The 23,967-nt window shown below is 29.4% G+C and overlaps 1 protein-coding gene across 1 annotated transcript; it reads right to left on the bottom strand.

The window, feature by feature from the left end:
* Positions 1–73: 73 nt before the first annotated feature.
* On the bottom strand, positions 74–23,967 carry LOC123009647 (bumetanide-sensitive sodium-(potassium)-chloride cotransporter). The gene is made up of 12 exons (XM_044406097.1): positions 23,769–23,967; positions 18,712–18,976; positions 15,408–15,522; positions 7,510–7,666; positions 7,366–7,461; positions 7,060–7,313; positions 6,892–7,006; positions 6,700–6,839; positions 6,047–6,652; positions 3,198–3,545; positions 2,528–3,143; positions 74–842 (listed from the first exon to the last, which is right to left on the bottom strand). Exons 2-12 carry the CDS (start codon positions 18,966–18,968, stop codon positions 328–330), a joined length of 3,219 nt encoding a protein of 1,072 aa, XP_044262032.1. The 5' UTR covers positions 18,969–18,976; positions 23,769–23,967; the 3' UTR covers positions 74–327.

Genomic DNA, 23,967 nt, shown 5'->3' with positions numbered 1-23,967 from the left:
CTTGAAGATTGCCATTAAAATGTTAAAATCGCTTCCAATCTGCCGTTTCAATCATCCTTAATAAAAATGACACTTATAAAAAGACAATTTTATTATGATTAAATAAAATAAGACTTAAGAAGCTATCATGTACTAATACTTTTCAAATCATCATCATCAGAGTTAAAAAATAATACAATACTCAAAACATTTGTAAAGTATTCAAAAATACTACACTAACTTCTACTTGCACCAAACAACTTAAGCCTGATCATAAAAACCAACATTCGCTGAGTATTTTCAATACAAGTGAGATTGTTCACTACAAATAAAATTACTACAAAATAATTAAGAGTAAAAAGTGAGGACGGACGTTTGATTCCCCCTAACCAAAAGCATAGGAGGCATATCTCTAGTCAGAGCTTCCAACCAAGCCAAGTACAGTGGAGCAGACACTATACCCTTCCTCGGGATCGGTAGAGTCATCACGATCATCTGCGAATTGAACGAATGCTCGTAAAGAAGCTCCCGTAATCTCAAATGGCGATTAGTCTTGTCTTTGACTGCCATTAATTCCGAATCTGTTATTTGAACCGAATTTGGATCATTTTCGTTTTCCGGTTTCCGGAAATCGGCGATCAATTGATCGAAGAATTGCAGTGTCATGTCTGTTGGCTTATTCGTAATGTCAGAAACGACCTGTAAGTCGGAATAATCAATTCGAAACTTGGCCAAAAGACTAGCCATGTTTCTGTGTTCCAGTTCGAGTTCATCTCGCTTGTTCGCTAGTGCGAAAACGCGTAATTTGCAAGTGCTCCAGTTTCTTCTGGTGCTTATGATGTACGGAAGCAGCAAAGTCAAGCCTGAAAAAATAAATCGGAAATAAAATCAGAAATGGTGATAAAGTCTGTTTTTTTATGGAAATGTCAATTTATTCATAGTATTAATAAAGGAAGTTGGTAACAGTGTTGCCAGGTCCGGTGATCTGGTGATTTTTACACTAGTTTAATGATTTGGTGAAAACTTTTGTAGAAATTCTGATGATTTTTTAGAAACCTGACTAGTTCCAGAAGAAAGTTAATGTTTTTGAAATATTTTAAATCCAATATTCGCCCAAATTAACTTTTTTAATTTGATTTTTTAATTATTGATATAGTAAATTCAGTCAAAAATGATGACACTATTTTTAATTTTTTTTTGAGCATTTTGCACGTTTTTTAGCCATGCAGAAACTCAAATGCTAAATTTTCTCAACAAATTGAAAATTCGAGAGATAGTTTGGTTTTTCTAAATGATATTTCACTCAAAGCAAAAAAATCGCTAAAATGGGTGAAAAAGTACATTATTTTGTTCATTTCTGAGCGTTTTAGTATGTTTTTAGACAGAAACAGAACTATTTTGCAAAAACAAACAAACCGAAAATTTATCATATTAGGCCAAAACTAGTGTTATTTTTGCATTTTTACAGTGTTTCAGCACGTTTTCAAAATACATTCAAATTTTTGCTAAAACTGACTGAAAAATTACCAAATTAGATTGAAATTGATATCATTTTAGCGTATCTCGCTCGTTTAGTTCGTTTTTGAACCAGAGATTCATTTATTTTGCAGGATATTGTCAAAACACGCTTAAACATAACAAAAATAAATCTTACTTGATGTTATTTCGTTTATTTCATTCGATTTAGCTCTTTTTGAGTGAAAGTGTGTCAAAAAAAATTGGACAAAAATACAAAATATTGTCGAAAATGGTGTTAATTGCAAGATTTTGCTAAAACAAACCAAAAAACATCAAAGTAAGTCATTATTTTTTATAATTAAGTCATGTTTTTCAAGTGAAAATGTAAAGATCGGATGACTGTAAATGATTTGTCGAAATTTAAAATTTAATTTGGCAACCTTGACTTTCAAATTCAAACGTCAAACTTTTATAGGCAATTGTCATTCATTTGTGACGGGCGATTGCTGATTTTACCACCACCTGAAACATTGATATTTAGAAGGATTACCACTAATTCAGTGTTGCCAATAGATTTTTTGTCACCCGGTATTTCGCAAAATTTAATTAAAAACTATCCAAAAAAAATATTGAATTAGATTAAATGAAATAGCGTTAGCTATTTTTGAATTTTTCGAGCGTTTAAGCACGTTTTTGAGCAGATTTGCGCGAGATTTATGTAAAAAAACGTGAATCTTCAAAAGTATTAAAAAAATTAAATAATATAATCTTGTAATCTGATGAAAATAGGTGTAAATCTGGTGACTTTTCGGCTCAGATCTGGTGGATTTAATTGTTTTGAGCTAGCAACACTGGTTGGTAGTTTTGATTTAATTTGAAAACAAAAAAAATCGTCTAAGATAATTTAAAGACGAAAACACAAAAATAAGGACAATTTCGATACCACTAAACATTTTCTAATTTTTAGCAAGAAATTGAAGAGAATACAAAATAAACATTAATGAGAAAGAACGCAATTAGTGCTTTTTCACCAAAACTTTGACATGGTGATTTCCATTAAAAAAAAACAGACTTTAGGTGATAGGAATACCTCCATCGTCATATAGCCACCACACGTCAATAACCCCCCGTTTCTGTTTCTTCTGGAACAAAAACATCTGACTTATCCTCTCCCTGTCAACGTAGTCGTCCACGACGATCTCACTCAAAGAGCCCCCCACTGACTTGGGCTTCTTCGCCGAGTCCTCAGCACTGGGACAAACATTAACCACTTCCCGGTTCTTCGAAACGGGAGTGTTAGGCACCGAAAGATCACTATTACTACTGGCTTGAGACATGTGACTGTAGGACTGATTTCTTGGTAAAGACTCAGTGCTGTTCTTGATTTTCGGGTCTTGATGACTGAAATCGAAGCCTTCTTGCAGTCGCAAAATACCAACACTCAAATGCAAATCTAACGCTTTGTGCAAAACACCGAAATACTGTTCGAGATCCTCCTTGGAGCACTTCTGCCAATCAGATTTGTGCCCCATTAGGAGAATATTGGGCCGCAATTTTCCTATACCGCAAGCCTTAAGTAAGGAAGTGCAACCTTCTTCGAAGTTTTGCCCATCGACTTGCATGTAGAAAGCCCTCAATTTGTGGGCCCTTAACCAACCATTCGCTTTGGAATTAAGCATATCTCGCACTCTTTGATGCAACCGACTCTGAAAATCACCCGTAATTATTTTTTTTATTGAATTAGTGTGTTTTTATTTTACAGTGTTGATGTGTCCACACACTAGCAAAGACTGATTTTTCGTGATCAAATATGCAAAGTCGACTAAAGCAGGTCGTGCACTTGGCATTCCTGATAAAACTAAAATTTGTGGTCTGTAATTTTTGACGTGTTCTTCAACGGCGTTCAATTGTTGGACTGATTGAAGGGCGTTTTTGTAAATTTGGGCCTGAGTGGTCGAGCCCCAATTAACGTCGGGTTTTCGGACGGAAACTATCAAATAAAGGGCGAGGACTGCGGCGAAGGTTATTAAAGCTGTCCACCATGAAATCAAGAACATGACCAGGACGCAAAGGATGGCGCCGGCGAGGCTTAACCACATGTTGTAGTACTAAAAAAAAGTCATTAAATTATTCTTAAACGAAATAAAACTGGTTGCAATTTTTCTGCATTAACTAATTAATTACAAATGTAAATTTGGGATCCGGCATTTTTAGTTTAACTCAACGTTTTTCTGACTAAATTAACATTAACTTTAATATTATTTTATTTTGTCGTGTTCTATATTCTCTTTATGTGAACACATATTTTCTTAATAATTCTTTGAATTATTTAATTTATTTTTTACTTTAAGGCATTTATTTTAATTATTATAATTTTTATAGTTAATCAAATTTAGTAAAAACTATTAGAAACGCCTATTTCTTTCATTTATTTTGCATACGTAAATTAAAGCAAATGTAAGTTTAAGTGAAATTGCTATTAAAGTAAAACTTCCAGTTTGTGACAATATAATAATTGTAATTTTTATTTTTACATAATTTATCAATTTTTGTACGTACCCAAATTAAAATAAATGAAAAAAATATTTTGTTTTCTCAATTTTTTAACAATAAAACAATTTTTTCGAAAACTGTCATCAAGAAATGTTGACGTTTTCGCTAAATTCTCAGTATGCGAAGCAGCTTTTTTGTCGCTTAAACGCAAAATACTTTGACGTTCTGGACTTTTGGCATTTCTTCTTAATTTCTTCCTTTCTCCAATATTTTTGTTAACTCTATACTTATTTCATTTCACGAACAGAAATACAGCATGTTTTAAAATGATTTTGATTTAGTCGCCTATAGAATTTCTTTACATGTAAATTTTTCTGTGCCGCTCTATTCTTTTTCAATCAGATAGTTCTGTCAACAGTGACATCTGTCAATTGAAATAAAGTAACATTTGAGGTTAATCAGATTTAGATTTTATAAAGTGGCACTTTTTAAATCACAGCGAAATTTTGTGTTAAACTTGAAAATAAATTCAATTTAAAATAAATATAATTTTTTTTTCACGTTTTCGGGTTAATTCTTTCAAAATTATTCATTGACGCATGTATTTTTAGTGTTTCTTGTGACTTTATCAAAAAAATGCACCAATGATAAACCAGTATTCAAACAGCGCGCTTTTAAGTGGGCGTTTTTAACTACTTCTGTTCATGTTCATCTTTCCTCCAATATACGATTTTCTCATTTCTGTTCATTCTTTTTTAAAGCTTCATTTTAGCTCTCCTTTAACATTTTTTTTCTTCTTATTTTCCGTTTTAATTTTTGTTTTTCTTAAACTTTAGTTTTTAATTTTTCCTGACAATATTTTTGTCTTACTTCTTTTAAATGTAGTTCAAAATTTGTATATAAACTTTGAAAACCTCATTAAATCTTCTTTGTCATTAAAATGTAATGTTTTCCCAAATTATTTTTTACTCATTTTTTTAAATTATTGTTTGGCTTCTTCCTGTTTCATAATTTTTCAATTTTGCTTGTTACATAAATCTTACTGTTGTAACTTTTTAATTTTTCTGCTTTTCTACGTTTTAGTTTCTCTTTCCTATTTATTTTATTTTAGTTTCATCATAAATTATTGTTATATTAATCAATACTCACTACCTACTCGTACTTTAAATGAGAGAAGTATTTTTATTCCTTCAAGAACATAAAGGAAATTTCTTTTTTTAGCTTCTTTGTTGTCTGTTTCGTTTAATGTGACATTTTTTTGATAATAATTTGACACAACTTGAAATTTCTGATTAACTCTGAAAGAATTTTCTTTGTGTAAGGCCAAAGATTTACCTTTTTTAAGCTATAGTTATGGTCGATAGAATACGGAGTAAATGAAAAATATGTAAAAAAGGTTTTTTTTTCAAAATGGTCACATATAAAAAAAATTCGATAAAAATCTAAAAAAACATAGGTAAAAATCATAGCCTTTGTAAAAAAGGTTTTCTAGTGGATTGCCATTTGAAAAAATAAAAATAAAAAATTTGCAGAACAAAAACAAAAAAAATCGAAAAATTTCATTCTTTATAAACGTCACACTTTTATAGTATAAATTAGATTTTTTCAAAAAATAGATAGTTTAAGCAAAAAATCTTTGGTTTCATACACTTTCTTTCGCCTGGTACAATAAAGCTACAGAGTGGTTATAAATGATTTTCATCTAACCAGCTGTGAATTTTCCATGTAAAATAAAAAATGCCGCTTTACGAAAATAGGGGTACTACCTACTTGTTGTAACTCAAAATTAAAAAATCGCCGTTTACTAAGCGTCCACTTCAAAAATAGACTTCAATTATAAACTTGTTTTCTTCCAAAGTATACATTATTATCAATTATTATTGGAAATTGGTTGAAACAATAAAAATTTAATTAACAATAATTTATAAGTGACACTAATGACAGAACTAGAGCTTTCAAAAAAGCAGAGCGGCACAAATAAAGTTACATGCAAAAAAAATCCAAAGCTGGCTAGATGAGAATCATTTATAACCACTCTGTAGTTTTATTATGTAAACTCCAAAAAATAGTGATCTTTCTTGGAACGGTTCATTTTGTACCATGATGGTTTACGTACCTTAAATGTGGGTCTCCAGCCGACCGGTTTGGCCAAAGAGGCATGAAACGTCGAGAAATTGATCAAAGTGTAAGCAGCTAAGAAGAAGTTTGATATCAACGGAGCAATCACATTCAATTCTCCTATTAAAATAAATCCAACTGCTATAACAAAAGTAAGAACATATCCTCTCATCGGTTCGTTATTTTTCCCATAGCCTTTGGCAAACCATTCGATCCCTGGATAGAGTTTATCTTTGCACAAAGCCTGAAATACTTTAGGTGCCGAAACGAGCGAAGCGAGTGCCGAAGATAAAGTAGCAGCAAAACAACCAGCGTAGATAATTGGACCGAACCAAGCTACCAACTCCACCACTTGAAAATCGTTGTGTAGACCGAATTGAAAAGGTCCCGTCGCAGGAATTGTAACATTAACACTTGTTACATTAATACTTGTAACATTAGCTAGAGTTTCATTTGTCAAGTTGAGTGTTACACTGGTGATGTCCAAAGGACCGGTTGCGTCTCTAACCACCGTAAATCCACAAATAAATGCCATTAAAATATAAGACAACGTGGTGATAGCAATTGCAAGGAGAGTCCCTTTGGGGATACTCTTCTGAGGATCCTGCAAAAAAACAAATAAAAAATAATAAGAAAGAAGTTGAAAACAACCTTAAGGTCACCGGAAATGTTGGCCCCAGCTAAAATCCCAGTAGCCGCCGGGAAAAAAACAGCAAAAACTGTAAAGAAATTATGATTCACACCTTGCGATGTTCTATAATCCGGATAAAAATTCTCGCGTAAAACAGTTACTAAAAGAAAACAAGTTTGATTTTTGAACGTCTTCTGTTACCCTTGAGTTACAGTTGTAGCCAACAAATCCTTTGTCGATCGATTCTTGTTTCGTCGGCCCGATGAAACTTCCAATGAAAAAATCTAAAATAGCCACTAGGAGGATTACAAGAAGGCCGACTTGTGCCTAAAAGCAATTTCTTCAGTTAGACGCCAACTACAAAGAATATTATTTATCACTTTTGCCTCCCACTCCATTCCAATCACAACGACTAGCGTCAGTGCTACAATAGTAAGAGTACCGATAATTCGGACATCTTGAACACTTCCATCAATGATGAAGAGATGGTGTGTTGTAAGTAACGAATTGAGAGATTCGCAAAAACCAACCACGTACATGGCACAAGCCACTGCATTAGCCAAAGAGAAAATAAGACCGATTGAACCTCCGAATTCCGGGCCTAAACTGCGTGAAATCATGTAGTACGTCCCTCCTGTTTGAACAATAGTAAAAAAAAGTCAACTAAAGGGTAATTTGAAACCAACCTCCTTTGATGACACCATTGGTGCTGATGGCCGACATGGATAAAGCTGTTATGGACGTCACCACAGTCGTTGTTAGAATAAGAAGAATAGCTTGGCCTGGATTCAAGGATTAAAGAAAAAGTATTTAAATCTGAACACACTTACCTACTCCAGCTTGAGCTACAACCCAGGACAATCGGAGAAAAAGCATAACACCCCAAATGTTGAGCAGACATCGAATTAAGACTCCTTGGATCCATCCGAATTTTATTTGACCGTCAATGTCGCCAGATTTGTCGTTTATATTTGTTAGGGAAGTCCCCTGGAAAAGCATTTCGTGATGTGAGATACAATAAGAAAAGCGTATGCTCTATTCAATAACAGCAAAGAAGCGAATTTTTAAAGATTTCGTTAAAATATCAAGCTCGAAATAAATGCTTAAATAATCACAATTTTCGGCRAAAATAAAGCAATTGGTGCTATTTCCAATCGATATGGTTCATTTTTAAACCAGAAATCGTTGTAAATCAATGTATTTTATAAATAAATGCGTAAATCACCGTTTTCTGACAAAATAAAGCGATTTTAATGTATTTTACAAAATAAATGCTTTGGTAGTTTTTTGCCAAAATAAAGCGATTAGAGATATTTCCAAACTAATTTTGCTCGGTTTTAACCAGAAAATCGTTCTAAATCAATGTATTTCAAAAAAATTAATACATAAAATCCTAATTTGCGGGTAAAAAAACAGTTTGTGCTATTACTAATAGATTTGGCTTAATTTTAACTTTAAAATCGTCGTGCTACAATCTACATTAAATCAAAGATTTCGTTAAAATATCAACTTCATATAAGCTTGAAAAAGTGGTAATTGTTCTTTCTACACTTTGTGTTATTTCCTTCCAATCGATTTGACTCAATTTTGAGRCAAAAATCAATTTAAATCAATGTATTTCAACAAATAAAGCAATTTGTGCTATTTCCAATCGATATGGTTCATTTTTAAACCAGAAATCGTTCTAAATCAATGTATTTTAAAAATAAATGCTTAAATCATAGTTTTCTGCCAAAATAAAGCGATTTGAGCCAATTATACAAAATAAATGCGATTGCAGTATTTTGCCAAAACAAAGCGATTAGAGATATTTCCAAACCAATTTTGCTCGGTTTTAACCAGAAAATCGTTCTAAATCAATGTATTTCAAAAAAATTAATACATAAAATCCTAATTTGCGGGTAAAAAAACAGTTTGTGCTATTACTAATAGATTTGGCTTAATTTTAACTTTAAAATCGTCGTGCTACAATCTACATTAAATCAAAGATTTCGTTAAAATATCAACTTCATATAAGCTTGAAAAAGTGGTAATTGTTCTTTCTACACTTTGTGTTATTTCCTTCCAATCGATTTGACTCAATTTTGAGRCAAAAATCAATTTAAATCAATGTATTTCAACAAATAAAGCAATTTGTGCTATTTCCAATCGATATGGTTCATTTTTAAACCAGAAATCGTTCTAAATCAATGTATTTTAAAAATAAATGCTTAAATCATAGTTTTCTGCCAAAATAAAGCGATTTGAGCCAATTATAATGGCTCTTTGCTCGGTTTCAATCCCGAAATTATTCTAAATCAATGTATTTTAACAAAATAAATGCTTAGATTGCAGTTTTTTTGTCAAAATAAAGCGGTTTGAGATATTTCCAAACCAATTTTGCTCGATTTTAACCAGAAAATCATTTTAAATCAATGTATTTCAAAAAAATTAATGCAGAAAATCCCAATTTGAGGGTAAAAAACAGTTTGTGCTATTAGCAATAGATTTGACTTAATTTTAAGTTTAAAATCGTCGTTCTACGATTCTACGATTAAATCAAAGATTTCGTTAAAATATCAACTTCATATAAGCTTGAAAAAGTGGTAATTGTTCTTTCTACACTTTGTGCTATTTCCTTCCAATCGATTTGACTCAACCTTAAGCCAAAAATCAATTTAAATCAATGTATTTTAACAAAGTAAATGCTTAAATCCCAATTTTTTTCCTAAATAAAGCAATTTGTGCTATTTCCAATCGATGGTTCATTTTTAAACTAGAAATAGTTTAAATCAATGTATTTTCAAAATAAATGCTTAAATCATAGTTTTCTGCCAAAATAACGCGATTTCAGCCATTTCTAATGGCTCTTTGCTCGGTTTCAATCCCGAAATTATTTTAAATCAATGTATTTTAACAAAATAAATGCTTAGACTGCAGTTTTTTACCAAAAAAGTTATTTGAGCTATTTACAAACCAATTTTGCCCGGTTTTAACCAGGAAATCACTCTAAATCAATGTATTTCAAAAAAATTAATACATAAATTCCAATTTGCGGACAAAATAAATCAGTTTGTGCTATTTCTCAATTTTAAGTTTAAAATCGTTGTAAATTAATGTATGTATTTTTACGAAATAATTACTTAAATCGAAGATTTCGTCTAAAATAAAGCACTTTGAGCAACATTACAGTTTTTGTAAACGTTATGACGACAAACTTGAACCAAACTAGTTTTTTAACAACTAGACACTATTTGAAAGAATTTCCCGTGAAAATTTTGGAAAACTTTTATCTACTACGCGCGCAATTTTCCCCAATTTATCTCGCTGTAGGTGTCGAAAACTTTAGACTTCTGCTCACAAGAGGGCAATGTAATGCCTATAGGTACTTAGTTTTGAAATCTCCAACTCTAACGCTAACCTGTAGAAAGCATTCGATTAACAAAAATTAATTTTTAGGACAAGTTAAATAAACTTATTGGAAGACTGACTAATTTTTAAACAGATTCCTGCATTATCGAATTGAAGTCAAATAAATTCAACTATTCATAAGTAGGTAATTTTTTAGAATTGTTGTCCATTTATAGTAGTTGATATTCAGCCAAATTTTTGTATTTGAACTAGTGCAACTGTGTAAAGCCATTTTACAAATGGATGATTTTTATGGTCCCTCTTAATTAGAAATTCGCTAAATAATGTAACAAAATCAGCACATTTAGACAATAGATTTTTTGCCAATTAGTAGTTTTTGCACGAATTAGGACGTTAAACAATGGCCATTTTCTAAATAATTACGCAATTAAAATGAGGAGATTGACATGACTTGTCTGCTAGGTGTTACAGAAATTTATTTAATTAAATGTTTCACTTTGTATATATGTATTAGTGTTACAATTATTTGCTGTGTCGACAATGTCTACAAAAAACAATGAACGTAAAGATATGATATTCCTTTTGATAAAAGCTATTCATGACATGTTCTAAGGTTTTTTAACAAAAGAAATTATTTCTTTCTGATGGGATGTGTCTTTAGTTTTTGATGAACAAAGTTTTTACTTTTATTTATTCATTTTTTATTCTCCAGTGGTCAAAGTCATAGTTTTACAAATTTTTCATGTATTTCTCACTCTTACAGAAAAAATTTTCATAAATTTAGATTCTCTTTTCTTCGTTTTTTCTTTTTGTAAGCTAGGAAAGGAATGTTCTTTACGAGTTTTTAGTTAATCTTAACAACTCATTGTAATTTATTGATATATGTTGAAAATTAAATTTGATGTAATTATTTATTATGCACCAATAAAAAACTCAATTACTTTTATAAATAAATCAAAATCTTTACAATTTGCAGGTAGTTATGCTCTCTAGTGTAATTTCTGTCAGTTTTTCGTAAGTTTTTTCTTTTTGTAAGCTAGGAAAGGAATGTTCTTTACGAGTTTTTAGTTAATCTTAACAACTCATTGTAATTTATTGATATATGTTGAAAATTAAATTTGATGTTATTATTTATTATGCACCAATAAAAAACTCAATTACTTTTATAAATAAATCAAACTCTTTACAATTTGCAGGTAGTTATGCTCTCTAGTGTAATTTCTGTCAGTTTTTCGTAAGTGATTTTCAGGTTTGACAACAATTTTTCATCTAACAAAAGAGAACAGTATTTCGGAGTTAATAGTACCTATTTCTGATGAAATAGCTCAATACTTATTTTAATTAATACAAAATATATCACTAAAACATTTATAATACGTGGAAATCCTACAAAAATTATTCAATTTTAAGATTAGAAATGCTTTTCAAATTCCTCAAATTGATACAGGTAAGTACAATCGATAGATGACACCCTACATGCATTAACAAGATGCTAAAAATAGATTTAATTAAAAGTTAAAGCCACAAACTAACTGAATTTTGTTGCTTTTTTCATACTTGTAAGAAATAAAATTCATGTAATTTAAAAAAACTTGTAAAACACCTAATTGAAATTAATTAGTGTGGCCCAAAAATCGCATGAGTTGAAACAAATTTAACACTGTAGGTACTTAATTAACTCCAATTACGGATAAAACTGTTTCTTAAATTAAATATTGTATTAATTGTAAAATAGTTTCATGACTAACCAACAGGTCAATTAATTTATTGGATTTGATAGAGGTTAACAGCTATTAATCTCTTAATTGTCAAATATTTGGGACGAAAATGAATTTCAAAGATAAATACGATAATAAATTTTAGTTAACAATCATTAATATAATAATAGCAATCAAAATCAAGATAAATCCAAACCTTGTTAGTCTCGAATCTTTTAAAATGTTTGTTAGATAAGCTTGTTGTGAATGCCGGATCACTAATTATATTTATTAAATCAGCTTTGATAATAATCAGTAGGAGAAATCAAAGTATTTTATCCTGTTTTATATTATTTCTGACGATTGTAATAGTGGAACATTTACAATTGAGGTTCATGGCTTCAATAAAACGAAAGATAAGTCATAGGTACCCATTGTATTCAGATAATAATAGTTTCGATGCTAATATTAGATCACAGTATTAAATTTAAAATGTTTTTCTAAATCTGTGATTCTGTAATTAGGTTGGCAAGATTGAAGAATGTGGAGACAGAAGAGAAGAATGTCAACATTTCGATCTTCATTTTATTCATTATTTCCAACTTGTCTTTTTTACACAAAATTCTAAATTCCTTACGTGTTTACAAGAAGAAATAAAAACGCGGATCACAACCTTCAAATCTGATGCAAAAAATCTTAGAAAAAAATTTAAATTGGATATTGAAAACTTGAAACTTGATCCAATGCAGAATTCGGTCACCCTCGTGACGGTGAATAAATAGTAAATTATTATTTTCATCAGAAATCATGAAACACAAATTAGCTATAACTACCAAACAAGTTGATTTGGAATTTTGGAATTTTTTTCCACACAAAATTAGTGGAAATTTTTATGTCAGAAATTACAAACTTTTAATAATAATAGTGTTTCGAATATTTATGTTTTGTTTGTCTTTATCTTTTCAAATTTATATACATATTGAAAATTTGCGATCGTACATTTAATCGAGTGTAGGAGGCAGTTATACAGGGTGCGCCAGAACTTGCGCCCCAGAGAAAAATTTCAAGTAAGATAAGATAGGAACATGGAAAAATGTTTAAAAAATTGTATCTGTCAAAAAAATTTCGACATTTATTTTTTGACATTTGACATTTTTTTATGTCTATTTAATGATGATCTTGTATATGTTTTTTTACAATCATTTAGTAAAGGTACCAAAATTTGCCAATAAAAGCGACAAATAACATTGAAGAGAGTTACAATTTAGGATAGAGCTTCCTTGTTTCCTCTTATGTGTAGCAAAAAAGTTTGGAAAATTATTTTTCCAAATAAATAGAATCAAAGTGCAAATTTAAAGTCTCATAACTTTGAAATTTTTATCGATAAAATTTTTTTAACATTTTTCCATATTCCTGGTATTTTACTTTATATGGCATTTTTCTCGCGAGTTCTGGCGCACCCTGTATAGACAGGTTCCGGAAAGCAAAATTGATTTAATTGTTATTCGTTTAAAAATAAAATTTCTTGGACAACTTTCCAAATAAAAATACTAAAGATAATCGTACTCATATTAAAAACAATTGGTAAATTGATGTCATATATCTTTGTTACCGACTAAGTATTAACTTACTCTCCTTTCGGGACCTACTACAACTATAATTGGATATTGGTTGTCGGTAATTTATATACTTATCGCATAATCCAGCACAAGGACAGACCACATCTCATTTTATCGCTCACGTTTTACCCGATTTAATTATAAGGTGTAAGTAGTACAGGGTGACTCATTTTCATTGACCAAAAAGATATTTCAATAACGAATTCTTTAAATTAAAGACTAAATTCTCCAGCTTGTTTTTTACTTGAGCTGACTCACTCTGTATATTTTTTACATAAGGGACATTGTTCAAGAAAACAATAAATGATGACAATAACGTCAAAGCCTACATTGTAAAAATCAACAATTGTTGAAAGGATTGCCGCAAATAAATATTTATTTAGTACTTTAAACATGTGCTGTAAATTAGACATTACAAGTGCAAATAATTAAATTAAACAACCAACAATAACCGCTTTAGTAAAACACCGTTTTAAGCACACGTGGCTGACCATATACGATTTATTAATTTTTTGAAGAATAGGTGTTGCGGTTCTAACACATAATAAACTTTAATTTGTTGCAGAAGCACTAAAAAACTCATGCGATACACTTCATAAAATTTGATAAAGAAATAAACAACAACGAATTTTTCACTTTGATCGATATTATAATTTGTTTATTCACAATCGCAATTCCTAACCTTTTTTAAGTCGGGAGATTTGTCATTACATCCCGTGGTCGGGAAATAATTAATGAAAGATTACCAAGATTGCAAACCCATCAAATGACAAAAACTTAGCAACTCTGTCATTGCATCAACTTTGACCTTTTATAATTTCTTAATAAAAAAATAAAATGTAAATTTTTAACACTTATAGAAGGTTCAAGAAAAAAGCTCGTTTAATGTGATATCAAAAATCAATATAATTTATTAAATGTTATTCCCATGAATAATTTAGAAGCGCTGAATTTAGAAATTTGAGTTTGATTATTTTTTCCCCATTTTGATTCTGGAAACTGAGCTTTTACGTTATCAAAGCCGATAAATAAGTAAAAGTCCCGTAATATCTAACTTACCGGACTTATAACGTAAATTACTATTAAAAAACTCCTCAAATGTAAAATGTCATTTATTTAAATTTTCCACTTGTTCATTTTAGGTCCTGATAATTCAAATAAGATGGTTGAAACACCTTGAAGTGTAAAACAATGCTAAATCAGTAAATGAGTCAGAATCTTAATGCTTAAGTTTTACAAAGGCTATTTTTTAACTAGCTTTTTTCACGTTAGTTTGTAGAATTCGATCTTAATCTATTATGTATTTTTTATGTTTTTATCATTAAGACATAAATTATAATACTCGCCGTGTTAAAAAATGTTATTGGGTCCGAAAGTCCTCCACGCATTAAACCATTGAAAAACCCATTACCGTATGCAACGAATGAATAGCTATTGTTTCGGAATAATTTCGCATCAACGATTTTGAATTGATAATTCACAATGGGTGGTTACGAAATTGTTGTAAATAATTAATTAGTTGTAGCGTGACTGGTTCTGTGCCATTTAAGTATACGTGAGAGGATGTCATGAAAAGCCAATTGGAATTTAAGCCAATTAAAAGAAAGTCACTTAAAGGAGCATCAATAATTTTACATCAGTTGCTATGAATTAACTATTAGCAAAACAGTTATTTGTTAAGGCACAAATTAGCGGGAGTTCAGAATATCACACATTAAATTTTTTCTGAAATCGCGATTTGGAATACTATACAGGGTGTGTCAGAACTCGCGCCCCAGAGAAAAACTTCAAATAAGATAAGATACCAGGAATATGGAAAAATGTTTAAAAAATTGTATCTGTCAAAAAAAAATGACATTTGACATTTTTTATATCATTTTAATAATACTGATTTACAATTTAGGATACAGCTTCCTTGTTTCCACTTCTAATAGCTTGTAGTAAAAGAAAAATTGAAAATTATTTTTCCAACAGAAATAAATAAAGTCAAAGTGCAAAATTTAAACTCATAACTTTGAAATTTTTGTAGACAGAATTTTTTAATTTTTTTTTTTACTTTACCTTGTTGGGTAGAGTGGCATTGTGAAGTTCATCAAGAGTTGGTCTGTTTGCAGCTTGTATTGACATTATGTTTCTGTAGTTGTCTAGTCTCGGTAAAGCCTCTCGTGTCAAGTGTCTAAAAATAAATCGTAATTAAATAAATTAGTAAGTTTATAAAAAAAAACTATAAAAGTATTCAGGATAGTTTTGAAATAACAGACTCAAATTACAGAGTTTTGATCATAATTCATGACATATCAATAAAGTCTTAATAAAAATTTACCTAACTCACATCGTAAAAAAAAACCGTGTTCATTCTATATTTCACGTAATATGTTTATTTCAATGTAAAATTTTTACTCAATACGTTTTGGAAAATGCGTTTTTTAATCAAACATTAGTATACAACGTAGAATTTAGATTAAAACACAATTGCGAGACAGAAAGTCATATTTTTTCTCAGTTACGGTGAGAGTTTGTTTAGACTTTTTTATTCTACAGGGTGATTAAAAAGTATGGGACCAACTCTTGGGTAGTGATAAAGGACATCCAACTGAGTTAAAAGTTCCCATGACAAAAAATTGGTTAAGTTTTTGTCTGTTCAGATCATTCAACAGTTTTTTTAAATCACCCTGTATATGTAATAATCTAAAAAAAATTGCCTATTATTTCAAAACCACCCTGCATAATTTACATATCCACACCGGAAACAATAAATATTAAAAGAAGTTTACGTTATTGTGGTTATGGAATAACCTACCACAACATCCGTAATTACAGAGCAATTATCTTGTTTTCAGTAAAATATACTTCAATTTTCTAATAATTATTCCATCGAATCGATGATTTTGCAACTTGGAAAAACATTTTTAATTAAAATAATTACATAGCAGAATTTTTTGTTTGAAGTTGAATCGTTTATTTATTGTGTCTACTATGCTAACAAAAGTGTTGAAACAAAAAACTGAAATGGTAAATTTCTGTTATTACATAATACGTTATAATTAGATTTTGATTGAAATTTATTTACAAACATTGTAATATAAACGTACTATAAAAGAAAAATTAAAAACATTTGCAATAGATACTTTGTGAAAAAATACTCATGTGTATAACATTTCAAATATTTCCATTCGACCTTTATCTTTTTTTAAGTTTGTAAAATGCAATAATAATGAATACGACATTTTAAATGTATCTTTAAAACTTATGTTATCTTCTTATCTCGTAGACTTTTAAAGGCTAGACATTGCGACATTTAGGTATGAATGTATAAATTACGACCTTACAGGGTAAATTGATGATTTCTTTAAGAAATTAAAAATTTATTATTTATTACAGTTTATCACGAATAATAATAACTTAATAACAAATATCTAGAAACAAGTTAAATGTCAAGGTTAACTATATTAACCTATCACTAATTATCTCTTTTAATTAATTCATTGTTAGTTCTTAAATGTTATAGAAAAAAGTGCTCGGATTATTATGTAACGCCTAATTTTAATTATTCAATAATTATAAAAGTATCTCATGAGATACAGTTCAGAACCAAAAACTTTCCTATTCACTAAGGTCAGTAAACTTAGCAAACTTGAGGTCAATACACAAAAACCATGTCTTATAATCTTGATTTCTCATTAATGAAGACTTGACATGTAATCAAGGAAAAAGAAAATTCTGCTTTTTATTTAGTTGCTTTAGGAAAAATAAAAATTCGCATTGAATGCCAAATATGCGTTTGTATTTAGTGTAGCAAGATTGTGGCCAAATTAACAACAAACTATCAAAAAAGTTAGACCAGTTTTTAACTAGAAGTTTTATAATAAATATAAGTAGGTAATTTTCAATATGAAATCCAAAAAGTATAATTCATAGGTGCTTCAAATTTTCCATAATTACGGAAAAACCTCAAATATCTTATCGATATATAAAGTAAATAAGTAATTGTGAATGAAATCAAATACATGTTTTATCTAATTTTTTTAATACATATAATTTTTTTTTAATATAATACATTAATTTTTGTTTTAGACCAAAGCCACAACCAAATTTCCATAGCCTACTCTAGTCTACTACAAAAAGTAATGTATATTAGATGCATGTTTGTGTTTTTTTAATAAATAATAGCATTTCTAAAACAGCAATTAACACTTTTCAATGATTGTTAAAATGTAACAAATTCATAAATACAAAAAATATCGATAATGATGATTGTGGTAAAATTCTATAACGGACTACAAGAAACAAAACAAAAAACATTTTTCTAGTGCTGGACAATTTTTTCTTCTTTTTCAAAAAAACACATCCTATTATTTACCCGTTACCGGACTAGTCTTAAGATTTGTTAAGTCGACAACAGTTATTTTGTGGAAAATTGAAGAAAATTGGTTTCAAATGTACGTTTAACCAAAATTTGTAAAAACCGTATAATTCCAATTTCATTTCAGAAATTCTTATTTCAACGGGTGCATAAAAGATTAAAAAAAAACAAGGAAAATAACCAGTGCTGAAAATGCAAAAAAAATGGAGATGCAATAGCTAAAATAATCAAATACAGTGAACGGCAAAATTATGGATTAATTTTATTTATTAAAACTGAAAATATTTTGTTTTGACAGGTCAATTTTCTTTTTAAAAAATGCAAAATTCTCAACTTGATTTAAAATTGTATGTTTGTTTTTTTGTTGATATTGTTTCAGTTTTTGCATGAATTTTTTTCGAAAACTATGTAATCTTTAATATTTTGGTGTTGTTACTTCGACAGTTAAAAGATCTGTCGAATTAGCTAAAAAATAATTTCCATTAAAAAAAAAACGTTAACGTCATTACTCAAAAACCAAAAAGTGTAAAATTTTAAATCAAGTTTAAATTCGTTAAAATAAAATTGATCTGTTTGAGTATTTTTCTCAAAACCAAATATTTTTAGTTGTAATAAGATTATTCCATAATTTTGTCGCTCAACTCCCGAGTGTGTTAATTTCAATATTAATAATTTATTGTTTTAAATTTTTTCGAATGTGGTTTATAATATAATAAAAAAAATCTGAGTAAAGCGATATTTCTAACAAATCTCTCAATTAAGCTGAAGAAAAAAGATGAGAACAATTTCAACATCAATTTATGCAACAATGCACCTAACAATAATAATTTATAAATAATAATAAATACTTTATTGTAATTTCACAAAATATGTTTAAAAATACAACAAATTCCTTTGTTGTATTGTATTGCGGGAAACCACCAAAACCTTTTCAAGGAACAAAATTTTATCAACATAAGACTGGAAAATCACTAGGTTATTAACATTTCCACTAAAACTCACCGGAAACTCTTCGCATACTCCGAGTTGAGTCGTGTCCTATCTGTGACCGAATGCAAATCGTCATCGTCAGTGTTATCATCCTCTGTGAGAATACCGACGGAATCCTTTCCATCTTTGTCCGTATTGTGGCTTTCACTTCGTACTCTATTCACTTGAAACCGCGTCCTTTTGTCACTGTTATCAGATGACAAGTTCCTCAATTCGACGTCATCGGTGTCACTTCGAGGCACTGTAGCACCCCCGTTTCTTTCAGACATGGCGATCACTGGAAACAAATGAACAAAATCACAGCAATTATCACATTTATTATAGTGATCTTATCTCCCAATTTGAGCGGAAATAGGTTAAAAATAGTTTCAAGACTCTTTAAATAAAAATTTATCGATTATTATCATAGGTATATGTGACATTTATAATATTAAAATCAAAATTTCTTCTTAACCATTGTACTTGATTAAACTGTCACAATGATGGATTATAAGTGTTGGTAATTACTTATCGTGCAATCTAGTGAGTAGAAAACAAGCATTTTGCCAGAAATAGCAAATCTGTGTAAATATTTAACTTTAAATTGGCCTAAGAGCCAAGAGTTGGATTGAAGGGAAAATAAAGCCATTTTTTTTGGCTTGCTCAAGATCGAAAAAACTAATGTGGACAGATTTTTTGAAACCATCTGTAGCCTAAGAAAAACTCTCAGAAGATATTTTTGCGATATTGTGTCGACATCGGAGTAAATTTTGAACTCTGTTCAATGATTGACTAACCAAATAGCGGGAATTTTATCCTTGCAATCAACCTGTGAATCAACTATTTGTTGAACCTATTATTAGACGGTATGAGTGCGTACTTCACACTTTGAGGAAGCTCAAGCGTCACAAGAAATTGATCAATGATCACCAAATGCGTGAAACCTAGTAAATTTTGATTCTTCAGATAACCAAAACATTGTTCTGGAAAATTAAACAAGTAAACACCGGTTTTTATAACAATTAAAAGTAATGAAAGAATGCCATAAATTATCATTTATTGACAATTATTTATTATTGTACCGAGTTACTGTTATCAGATATTGATTGGATGTTTGAAAAACGTATAGTCTGTTTTTTTTTAAATGGAAATTACCAAGTCAAAATTTTGGTGAAAAAATTGGTAGCATTGTTTGCTCTTTGTTTTTGTCTCTAGAAATTTTGTTAAAAAATTATGGTTATGTTTTCAAATTGAGATGTTGTCAAAATTTTGACATTTATGAATCTTGTGTGCCTGTTTGCTCTTTGAAAGCGCTATAATTGAATACCTGAGGTCAGACGTCATTACCTAAGGTCTAAAGACAAAATTCAGTGCTAATAATTTTGATAGAAAGACACCGCAAGTAAGTACAATGTTGTGGACACAAATGAGGTTCTTGCTACAAAAACTTTGAAAAAAAAGGATGTATATTCAGAAAATATTTATTTAGCAAACGATACAAGTAGTTATTATGATGATGGCAATAAATTTTGTGTAATTTATTGAAATGAGCTCAAAGTTGATGCATTTTATAAATTCTTCTTCAGCTTTAGTTTCAAAATTGTTACTTTTTCAACTCGTTCCTCAAAAACGATGCACAAGACACTAATTTAATTGCGTTCTTTCCGTGGTTCTTTCTCATTCGTGTTTATTTTGTAGTCTTGTCAATTTTTACTAAAAATTGAGAATGTTTAGCAACTGCATTACAAATTGCCCTTTTTCTAACCTCCTGCTTGCGAACTATTCGTTTCCAAATTTCTAAAAACTGTTAGTGGTACCGAATTTGTTCCTTTTTTTGGTGTTTCGTCTCTAAATTTTCTTAGACGTTTTTGTGTTGAAGTTTAATGACACTGTTTTCAACTTAATTCAAAAAACCGGAACTGCCAACTTCCTTTACTAAAATTACCATGAATGAATTTACTAGTGGTGCCAACGTTAAGACTGTTTGGCATTTCCATTAAAAAAAAACAGACTTTAGGTGTTAGAAATGGTATACAGGGTGGTGCAAATTTTAAAATAACATTCCTGTTGTATCGCTGTCAAAATACATTCATTGAAATATTTGTTCCTGATATAAATAATTGACTTTCAAAACACTTTCTCGTGCAATTCAATTGATATTGATTTCTCTTTTTTGCATAAAATGCAAACTATAGTTACTTGATTTGGTTAAATACTTATGACAATATGCATTGTTCATTGGTGACAGTAAGTATTTTCAGTTGTTTTTACTATCACAAAAAATCTCAACAGTGAAATTAAAAACGTAAATAAGGAAATGAAAAGAGATAAAGTTTTATTACCTACCACATTTAAAATGTAATAACAATAAAATTTGCTTAGATATGCGTACAGTAAAAAGCAAAATTATTCGGCCACAGAATAAAACGCAATTGTTTTTTCTTTAAAACATTCTTCTTTTTAAAATGCGACAGATTCAACAGATTCATTAAAAAGTGAATTGAAATTCAAGTTTGGTAACAAAAAGGGCAACCACGTGAGTGGATAATTAACAGTGATATTAATTTTATATCTGTAGGTATATCTACACAGAAGATTTTCAAATCACAAATATTTAAAAATGTCACTAAAAAACGCACTGTTTACTTTTTTAAATCGAATTGCGCGTTATTACAAAAACTACTGATTTTTTAATACCCCATTTTAGTACTTTTAATAGTAGTTTTCCACGAAAACATTATTTCCATAGCATAATTTAAATGTTTAGGGGCTACAGGTAAAAAAAAACTGCTTTGTTGTCTGTAGGTTCAGTTTCCAAAGCTGATGTATCTAAACCAGGATTCATCTTTGTTTGTGCACTCCGCTCTGTAAATTCCATGTCCTTGCATTTTATCTCTGAGATAAATCGGACACTTCAAAAAGTGAAGTTATTGCAAAATTTCACTTAAAATACTTGTTTGTACTTTTCCTCATTCATTTTTGTGTTTTTGCTTATAAGTTTTAGGGTGTTTATTGCACCTGTGACATTTTAGTGCAAAAGAGCGAGATGTAGGTATATTGTTAAAAATGAAGCAGCCTTAGTTTTTACTTTTAGTTTTAGCTTAGTTTATGAAATAAATACATGTATGTAAAACGATTAAGAAAAGAGTTGTTTCACACATTTAATACAGCTGTAATGACAACTGAGAAACGTCAAAATAATTTTTATATCAATTTGTAAGAGATCCCTAATGTTCAACTTGTAAGAATAAACATCAAGAACATCCCATTTCAGGATAAAATAATTCAACTTTCTTAGATTGATATTTCAATTTTTGTAAAATAATTTTTTGACATATCTACAACAAAAGCTTTGGCATACCTACAACATACGTCCTCAACTAATACGCTTACTTGATAGAAAGTCTTTTTAATCACATTGTATAAATAAAAATAACTATTTCACTACTTGAAAAGTCCAAACTTTAAGCTATACGTAGTAAGAAAACATAGTCATTTGTATGATGCAGTGGGTTAGTATCATGTAAATGATTGTTTTTTTTTAATTTTTAAAGAGTTTTGAGTAACTTAAGATTTATGAAAAAAATATGTTATTTACAAAAGTTTGTATTATGAGTCATTTCGAAGACACCTGTATATTACAAAATATCTTCAAGTGATAAGCATTATACGGTATTAAGTTAGTATTGTATAATTTTGTACACAAATTTTTAATTTTTTTTTGATCACAATCTTAAAGTAATAATCAAATTATCTTGCATATGAAAGGGTTGAAAAATATGACATTTCAACTTCATTTAGCAAGTTATATGAAATATAAACTTCAGGTTGGGAAATAGTAACTTCATTATCAGTTGATATGTAATGACTTTTTAGATTAGGAAATGGCCACTTCCCTACCCGAAAACTGATAAGGAAGTGACCACTTCCCAACCTGAACTGTCATACATCAGGTTTTTCAAAATTTGATAAATTCTTTATTGGTTTTCTATTCTTTAAAGAAGATGATTGTGAATAAAACAATACAGAAAAAAAGGCCAAGTAGGATAAAATACTAGAAATACGGAAAAAATGTTAAAAAAAAACTATCTAATGTATAAGAGTTTCGAAATTATGGGAGTTTAAATTTTGCACTTTGACTCTATTTCTGTTGGAAAAAAAATTTTAATGTTTTTTTTTACTGCAGACTATTAGTAGAGGAAACAAAGAAGCTTTATATCCAGAATTATTGTAACAATGTTGAATGTTATTTCTGGCTCTAATTGCTAAAATTTTTGTACCTTTCCTGAAGATTAATTTGACGTTTGGCAGTGCAAAATAAATCGCAACATAATTCGAAAATTCTGAATCAAAATGAATTCTCTTTGTTCACTATTTTTGTATTCTGGTTGATTAATATCTGATTTCACTGTTGAGGCTCTTAAGGGCTGATTAAATTTTAATTCAGGTTTAAACTAATCGTTTATATTAAGTTGTCATCATGTTGTCATTTACTGCAGAGCCAAATGTCAAATTAATCGCTAATTAAAATTTAATTGCATTAATAAATGTTCTCTAAACCGGCCCTAATAAGAGACATTTTCTAATATACTCGTACAACCTAAGTAAATACTTTTTTGTTATATGTTTACTCAGAATTTTGTTTAACTTAAGAAATTCAAAGACGAACAACTGTACTATAAACACTTATTTACACTGAATTATAAGATTATAAAATGAAATAAAACAATTGTAAAAAAGTTAAAGACAATTTTGTTGATTAATTTAACGAATTTAACACATTAACGAATTCCTAAAAACTGTTTAAAATCCTACTAATTAATTAGAAAGGAAATAGGTAAATAATTTGAGAGCAGTATATTAGAGAAAAACTAACATGGATTAATACCCTCGTATAATTTGTTATTAATTTATGAAATCAAGAGAAAACAAAAAGACAAAAAGATGACACTTTTTGATTGCATCTCGATAAATAAATCCTCTTAGCATAGTATCTTTGTCACAAGATTACACATAATAAATTCACTCGTTTTAATAAAATACATAATTGTCCACTTTATCTAAACAAAAATTTAAGAGAAATTAGCTACCTGATAACAGACTTATCCACTCAACCGTTAAAACAGACAAAAAATAACACACTACACTATTACAATTTCAACAAATTCACATTTTGAACAAAATACAAAACTTGATACATTATTACATATTTTTTAAAACACGTGTGTTTGATATGCGAAACACGAGGCGTACAGTACAACTTCGAAACAGACAATGCGAGGTTGTAAT

The sequence above is a fragment of the Tribolium madens genome, unplaced genomic scaffold (assembly GCF_015345945.1).
Source record: "Tribolium madens isolate multiple individuals breed KSU strain unplaced genomic scaffold, Tmad_KSU_1.1 Scaffold_7;HRSCAF=85;Tcas5.2_LG10, whole genome shotgun sequence".
Taxonomy (NCBI): Eukaryota; Metazoa; Arthropoda; class Insecta; order Coleoptera; family Tenebrionidae; genus Tribolium; species Tribolium madens.
The sequence above is the reverse complement of the archived record's forward strand: the minus strand, read 5'-3'. Positions and strand labels throughout refer to the sequence as shown.

What these genes read in the sequence shown, in the direction of transcription:
- LOC123009647 (XM_044406097.1), bottom strand. Translation starts at nt 18,968, where the DNA reads ATGTCTGAAAGAAACGGGGGTGCTACAGTGCCTCGAAGTGACACCGAT. An exon ending in GAATGGAGTGGGAGGCAAAA is followed by an intron (nt 7,007 to 7,059) that starts GTGATAAATAAT and finishes AATTGCTTTTAG; the next exon opens with GCACAAGTCGGCCTTCTTGT. An exon ending in GCTGGAGACCCACATTTAAG is followed by an intron (nt 3,546 to 6,046) that starts GTACGTAAACCA and finishes ACTTTTTTTTAG; the next exon opens with TACTACAACATGTGGTTAAG.